An 8,368-nucleotide genomic window follows, 5' to 3' on the forward strand; every position below is an offset into this window, starting at 1 on the left:
AACATGAAATATTAAAATCCTTATCTAGAACCGATCGAAGTCAAGTCTGGTGGAACCATGAATTTGTCTACTTTTATATAGTTATATAGACTTTCTTTTTGGTATTAAATCATTTATGTAGACTTAGACTATAATAGATGTAGATTATAAATTATAGATATTGACCATGCAACAATGAAATAGTGCTTTGGAATGGAATTGGCAGACTAAACCGATATTACTATCTGATCCTGATAATCGTATGGAAACTATTGCTATCCAGGCCTTACGAGTTATTGCCATAATGGTCGTATGGATATCAAAATTCGGAAACAGAGGCAAAAGGTTTGCTAACAGAGGCAGAAAACAATTCTTCATACATAAATTCACCAGAAGGATTGATGACCTCCATTTTGGAATCTGCTCTCTCTTGCAGCTCCAAGGCAAGCTCTAGTGTGACCACCACCTCACCCATTGCTGGCCTTTCATTTCCCTTATAATGTGCACAACTAGAAGCGATATCCGAATACTTGTCCAAACATTCTGGAGCTATCCTTCCCTTGAGGTATGGATCAATGGAATTATTAATGGTTCCTTCCCTTTGGGAATCCTTCAGCCAATTAAGTATATGTTGTTTATGCTTTGGGAGCGTGCTATCATAGGCTGTTCTGCCTAAAAGAACTTCGTATAAGATGATCCCAAATGAGAAAACATCAGATTTTTCTGTCAGTTCCCCATACATGGCATACTCCGGAGCCATATACCCAAAAGTACCCGAAATTCTTGACTCTTTTCGAACTCTCGAAGCTTTTGACATGCTAAAGGAACCCAATCTCGAGAACCTAAAGTCATGAAGCTTACAAGACAATTCTTCATTTACAAGAATGCTTCGGCTCGTAATGTGACCGTGAAATAGAGCGTATTTTTCACCAGTGTGAAGGTAGTGCAGTCCTCGTGCTGCACTAATGCATATTTGTAGCCTTCGCTTCCAAGGGAGTGGTGCATAACCCTGACCGTAGAGATGATCAGCAAGTGTCCCTCTGCTTACGTACTCATACACGAGGATTATCTCATTTCGCTCTTCGCAAATCCCGATAAGAGAGACGAGAAGGGGGTGGCGCAACTGGCAAAGAAACCGTACCTCATTTTGGAGCTCTCTCACTGCGTCTTGACATGATCCATTTCGGCAGCGCTTGACACCAACTATGGTTCCATAATCAATAGCCCTTTGTGGACACTCCAAAACAACTTTCACCAATAACTGAGTTGGGGTGGAAGTTGTTGGTGGCGGCTTTGATCTCAGCTAGTGAAAAATGACGGCATAAACCCTCCGGTAGTTCTGAACCTCGATTTAGTTGAGGGGAAGTTTTGTTTAAAACAAACAAGCCTAGACAAGAACACAAAGGGTTCTTCATAGTTGCATCTAAAATACTAAAGATTCAATAGTAGTTAAATAAAGAAACAGTTTTTTAGGAGACGGGGAAAATGAGTACGAAATTTGTAAGTTGGATTAGAAATACAAGTTTTTCGACATTTCTAGTCCTAACCTTGAAAAGTAAGATTTGATTTGGTAAATCTGTGACTGTCTGATTTCTATACAAATTTCAAAGCTTGTTGGAACCGGAAGAAAATATGAATATCTAACATTATTTAGGTTTACTTTGAATGGGTTTATCTCTTGTAAATTACCGTAATAATGAGATTGAATATCGTAATAATGTGATTAAAAACAGGTGTAGTGTGCTTGGATTCAAACATAACTGCAGTAGACTAAGATATTAAATTAGAAATAATATATAATAAAAAATTTTAAATTATTTTATTTTTATGAAATTATTAAAATATATCAATTTATAAATTCATTTAATAAAGTATTAAAAGTATTTATTATGTTTATTAAAATGTTTATTTTAATTAAAATATATTTATTAATACATTTTATTTAGTTACTATATAATTATAAAAAGTTATTACAGTAAATGAAATTTTTTTGAAAATTTTAAAAATGAAAAACTAAAATAAATTATATAAAAGCTGTTAAAGTTCAACAGTCATGAAAATGAAAATCTCACCGATAATATATTTTAATTTATATAAAATAAAATTTGTTACTATTTTAAACTTAAAAGTTAAAAAAAAAGGAGTAAAAGAAAAATAATAAAGAGAACAAGAGTAAGGATATAGGTGGAAATAAGCAACCAATAAATATCCAAAATTTTCAGTGGAGCACAAAGCTCCAATATGTTTATTATAATTTCTACTGCACTGGATCAGACAATCCAAAGAGATTGCTACACTGCAGTTGAGTTAAAAGAGCACTTTAAACGCATTACACTGGTTAATGCGCATACAAAGAGGTACATACATCACTAAAAATAATCAACACAACATAATAGGTGTTGAAATCATTTTTATTTTGAAAAACGGAGGTCGATTTTAAAATGAAAATATAATTGCCACTAATCTTTTTTATTTAGGTGTAATCGGGTCACTTTGTGATCGATCATTTTAATAAAGCATTTCAGTTTATTAAAATAACATTTTTGGTCTACAAAAAACTAGAAAACAGATTCGGGAGTCAGTTACGCGCGAGTAAGGATTAGCACCCTCGCAACGCCCAAAATTGGTACCGTATTTATCAATTAACGTCCTAATGTTGAAAATTTGAAAAAGATTTTAAAATACGATTCCTTTAAAGCGTTTGGATAACTTGAATTGGATATTGAGATTCTCTCGCTTAGAAGGAATAAAATATCATATCCAGCACGATAGGACACAACATTTCAAACCCTCGATACAAGATCATCTTATAATTTCCAAAACTCATGCATTTGAAATTTCAAAAGGATATTTGGCTATCTGGTCAAATGGTAAGTCGAAACCCAGCACGATTGGGCATGATTTCTCGAATTTCCAAACACAAAATATTGCCTCGTTTTAATTTAAGAGAACATAGACGAAATTTCAAAAGGATATTCAGTTATTCGGTTGAACGAAAAATCGAAACCCAGCATGATTGGGCACGATTTCTCGAATTTCCAAACACGAAATATTTTCTTATTTTTTAGAAATCCTTATCTTGGGATACAAAATGTCATATCCAGTGAGTTAGGACACAACACCTCAAATTACTGAGAATAAGCTTTTATTTGAAACTTATACGTTTTGATTTAAGGAAGGGTACTCGATTACTTAGATTCGACGAGGAAGATCGGAACCCAGTAAGTTAGGGCATAATTTTCTCGAAGCTCCCAAATACGAGGATTGTTTTATTTTGAAAAAACTTTCGAATAAAAAGAAACAATTAAACGAAAAGCATTTTTATTTTAAGCAATAATTTGTGAATAAAATGTCGCGCTAATAAATTACAAAACACAAATACTAAAAAAATAATTCACGAAAACTACAAGATGGACCAATTTTAAAACCAACATAGACAATCAAAAGAAATGATAATAAAATAACATAGTTAATAACGCAAACAATAATAATACATTAATAAAAAATAATACGTTAATAATAATATTAATGGTAAAATAGAAAATAATATATATATATATATATATATGAGGATGATGAAAGTATGTAAGTAATAATAATAAAACAATAATAGTAATAATAATCATAACAAATATAAAAAGAAAATATATAAGGTAATGAAAATATAAAATTAATTAACAATAATAATAGTAATAATAGAATAATGCTAACAAGTAACCATAAACATAGTAATAACGATTAAAATAATAATAACAACAACAAAATAGAAGACAATAATAATATATTAATAAAAATTAGAATAATAATAATATAGGGAAAAATATTATATAAGAAGATATAAATAAATGATAAAATAAAATAAAGGTATATAAGGTTTTAGGTAAATAAATAAATAAAATGAAAATATAATAATAGTAGTAATAACAGTACAAAACTATTTAATATAGTACCATGATAATAATAACAATAATAATAATAAAATAATAAAAATAACAATATGTTACTAATAATAATAATAAATAAATAATGGTAATAAATATATAAAATAATAGTAATGATAATAAAATAATAATAATAATAATAATAATAATAATAATAATAACACTCTCCCCCTTCCTTCTAAATTCGGCCATCGGTCCGACCTTGCTCGATCATGGGACCCCACGAGTCATGGTCGCTTGCCACCAGTACACTGCAATGGGACCTCAAAAAACCCATTTTCGGTAATTCTAAAATGGGTAAGCTTCTTCCCTTTATTTTTACTTTCGTATAAAAAAACAAAATAAAATTGAAAGGAAAACAATAAACAAACAAAGAACTTAAAACGAGAATATACAAAGAAACCTCTTTTACTTTGATATTTGATTCATCTCCAAAAAAGAACCCCCTCTTTACAATAGTTTTGAATGGCTTTTATAGGCAAATTTTATAACTGATTGGCTCCTTCTATGGTGGCAAGTGGGGTAATGGAGTTAGTGGGGTGATGGAGTTAGTGGTCGGTTTAGTGGGGTGGTATTTGGGTTGTAAATGGGCTTTGTATCTTGGATTGTTGTTTATTGGGCTCCGAGCTAAAATTGGGCCCTACAGCTGCCCCTCTTTGCTCATTGTCGTGTAACGAGAATGGAGCAAAGACTTTAAAAGGGTCAATTTTGCCCGGTCTTATCGAGTCTTGACTTCTTGATGCTTCCTTTCTTCAGGTAACCCCACTTTAACCCATTGAATCTTCAAGGGTATAAGAATTTTTGTTTCAATCTGCACAATTACTTCTTAGGGAGATATGATTTGTAATCTTCAGCCCGTTTCCCCTACTGCTTAGGGAGATAAGGCTAGTCTTTAATCTGCTCCGCTACTGTTTAGGGAGATAAGATTTGTAATTTTTAACCTGTTACCCTACTGCTTAAGGGGTTAAAGCTTGCTGTCTTCGATATGCTCCACTACTGTTTAGGGAAGATCTGTATTTTCCAGCCTGTTACGCTATTGTTTAGGGGGTCAAGGCTTGCTGTCTTCGATCTGCTCCACTACTGTTTAGGGGAGATCTGTATTTTCCAGCCTGTTACCCTACTGCTTAGGGGGTTAAGGCTTGCTATCTTCGATCTGCTCGCTACTATTTAGGGGAGATCTGTATTTTCCAGCCTGTTACCCTACTGCTTAAGGGGTTAAAGCTTGTTGTCTTCGATCTTTTCCACTACTGTTTAGGGATAAGATCTGTATTTTCAGCATGTTACCCTACTGCTTAGGGGGTTAAGGCTCGTATCTTCAGCCTGCTCTCTTGCTACCTCAGAGAGATAAGGCCGGTGGCTAAAATCTGCTCCATAGCCGATATATGGAGATAAGACTCGCCATTTTCGATCTGCTCCATAGCCGATACATAGAGATAAGATCTGTAATTTTTAGCCTGTTACCCTACTGCTTAGGGAGTTAAGGCTCACTATTTTCAATCTGCTCCACTATTGTTTAGGGAGATAAGATCTATAATTTTCAATTTGCTTCCTGCAACTTCAGGAAGATAAAACTTGTATCTTCAACCTGCTCTCTTGCTTTCTTAGAGAGATAAGGCCAGTGGCTAAAATCTGTTCTATATTCGATACATGGAGATAAGACTCGCCATTTCTGATCTGCTCCATAGCTGATACATGAATAAGATCTGTAAATTTTCAGTCTGCTTCCTGCAACTTCAGGAAGATAAGACTAGGGGGCTAAAATCTGCTCCACAGCCGATACATGGAGATAAGACTCATCATCTTTGATCTGCTCCATAGCCGATACATGGAGATAAGATCTGTAATCCGTTTCCTGCAACTTCAGAAAGATAAGACTAGGGGCTAAAATTTACTCCATAGCCGATACATGGAGATAAGACTCGCAATTTCTGATCTGCTCCATAGCCGATACATGGAGATAAGATTTGTAATTTTTCAGTCTACTTCTTGCAACTTCAGGAAGATAAGACTTGTGAATTCACTGATGTCGCTACACTATCATCTAGGGAACATACCCTGTAGACTCAGTTTTATATGCCTATGTTTATGCCAAATAATTAAGATGCTATGATCAAAATGAATCAGATGCCCCTAATCAAATGCGCTATGAATGATATGAATGTAAAAATGTCATGAGAATGATTCTTTTTTTAAAAGCTTAAAGTATCATCATTCGTTATTCATCAGAGTTTTATCACTGTCGTATTACGCTGCCTTTTTGCTCAACTAGCATTTCCAAGGAAAACCAACAGAAACAACCTATTTTGCTTAACTGGCTTGCCCCACTGTAGTTTCAAAGTCTCTTTCACTGTACCTTCTGGGACATAAAGTTTATACTTCCTACTGTAACTTCAGAAAAGTAATCATTTGATTTTTTCTATCCATCCTGCTGCAACTCAGAGGTATAGGATTTGCATCATCTTTAATCAATTTGATTTATTACACCATTCCCTAGGTGTAATGAACAGATGTATATGCCTGATATCTACATGAATACAAAATACCATTTTCTTTTTCTCGAGAATAATCTCATTACTCGTTCTTTGCCGGGATTATAACACCAATGTAATTTCCTTTTTTGCTCAACCAATGTCTTTAACAGAAAACTTAAGGAGATAATTTCAATTTGGGCTTAAATATTTCCAACCTTTAAGCTTGGTGAGTTTTAAATAATAATCCAGTTTCAAGCTCCTGTATTATTTAGAAACTTCCAGAGTAATATGCGAAACTCCTTTTATGAAAGTATTATTAGTCCATTAATCATTATTTCAATACAAAATGCTTGAAAAAGATCATAACAACGGACCAGAAACATAGCTCGAAGCAAGTAAGTTAACCAATGATGGCAAAATACAATTAAGAAAGAAATTTATTGGGATGTATCTTGAAAAAAATAAGATAATCAAAGATATCAAATCCAAAAATGGGTAAAATAGAAAACTAGGTGCCCCAAATATCCCAGCTTGAGCTTCTCTGTACCAACTTCTTGAGGACCACTTTGAGCTTAATCTGTATTGAGGGGATCCGGAGCACTTTGTCAATGCCCCAGATGTAGCATACTTCTTCATTGTTAATTTAGGCATAGCAAGACTACTGTATACCCCCAATTTGATCCAAATTTGAGTCGCCCTTTTCGGGTTTTCAACTCAAATCCTCTTTGGTCTCAAGGCGCCCTTTGCGGGTTTTCGCCTTAGCCTCTCCTGTTTCTTTTTCTTTTCTTTTTTGTGTTTTTTTTTAAACTGCTAACTGTGACTAAATCTGAATTCAGCAGATTAGGCAAGTTCTTGCTATCCGTCTCAGTCAATATCAATGCTCCTCTAGGAAAGACTTTCTTTACTACATAAGGTTCTTCCCAATTTGGGATCCACTTTCTTCTGAAGTCTTTTTGTATAGAAATCTTCAATGTCAGGTCCCCACCATAGAATTCTCTAGGACGAACTTTTCTGTCGTAAGCTCGCATCATTCATTTTTGGTATGTTTTAACCATGACGGGTAACTTTCAACCTCTTCTCTTCAATTAAGTTCATTGAATCCTTCTGGTTCATCCAATTCTTGACTCAATCGAAGCTTGGAGAGAAGGAATCTTACTTTCAATACTGTTTTTATCCCATAAACCAATAAGCAATGTGTTGCCCCAACGAGTCTTGGTCGACGTTCGATAAGCATAGAGGGTAAATTGTAACTTATTTATGCCAATCTTTACAAGTCTAGGTCACCTTTCACTATGACCTTTTTTTTTTAGGGGGTTTGATGACTTTGTAACATTGGCATATGAAATGGCCTTCACCCTCCTCTTAAAGTAATTGATGACTGCCAAGATGGATCGATGTATATTAGTTGAGAATGACCCGATAACATCCATGCCCCACATAGAGAAAGTCTGAAAAAAAATGAATGAGGCACATGAATTTTGTCTCACTAAATAGCTAATACAATCCTCTTCTATGGTGGATCAACAGTATCCAAACCTCATGATTAGCGTGGCTACCGTGAAGCTATTAACATATGTCTGTCTAACACCGTATAGACATTTTTATCGTCCATAGGTCTTAACATCTCGGGTATATCTTGACATGATCACGCGAAAACGTGTTTGATTTCTTGGAATAACTTAATGACGATTCGCTTTGTCTTCATGGTAATGCAGGCATCGATCTTTACCTCTTGCTTATAATGTCCATTAACCTTTTGTAGAGTAAGATTTGTTTTCCATCTTGTTCTACCATCCTTAACAAATCAGGAGATAAGCTACAATCTCTGTCATCTTCAAAGTCCTGAAATCCTCTTAAACACATATCTTACCCTAAAAGGGAGTCAGTTACAGCGTTGCTCCTATCGTTGATATCTAGGGACCTATTGTAGGTACAAAGGCATACTTCCAAAGAATAAATGATTCTAAGGATGATTAT

The 8,368-nt window shown here is 34.2% G+C and overlaps 1 protein-coding gene across 1 annotated transcript; it reads right to left on the minus strand.

The window, feature by feature from the left end:
- Nucleotides 1-298: 298 nt before the first annotated feature.
- On the minus strand, nucleotides 299-7,419 carry LOC128283842 (receptor-like protein kinase ANXUR2). Its single transcript, XM_053021241.1, has 2 exons — nucleotides 7,207-7,419; nucleotides 299-1,282 (listed from the first exon to the last, which is right to left on the minus strand). The coding sequence occupies exons 1-2, from the start codon at nucleotides 7,417-7,419 to the stop codon at nucleotides 299-301; spliced, it is 1,197 nt and encodes a 398-aa protein (XP_052877201.1).
- Between the last annotated feature and the right edge of the window lie 949 nt (nucleotides 7,420-8,368).

This window comes from Gossypium arboreum, chromosome 11 (assembly GCF_025698485.1).
Source record: "Gossypium arboreum isolate Shixiya-1 chromosome 11, ASM2569848v2, whole genome shotgun sequence".
NCBI lineage: Eukaryota > Viridiplantae > Streptophyta > Magnoliopsida > Malvales > Malvaceae > Gossypium > Gossypium arboreum.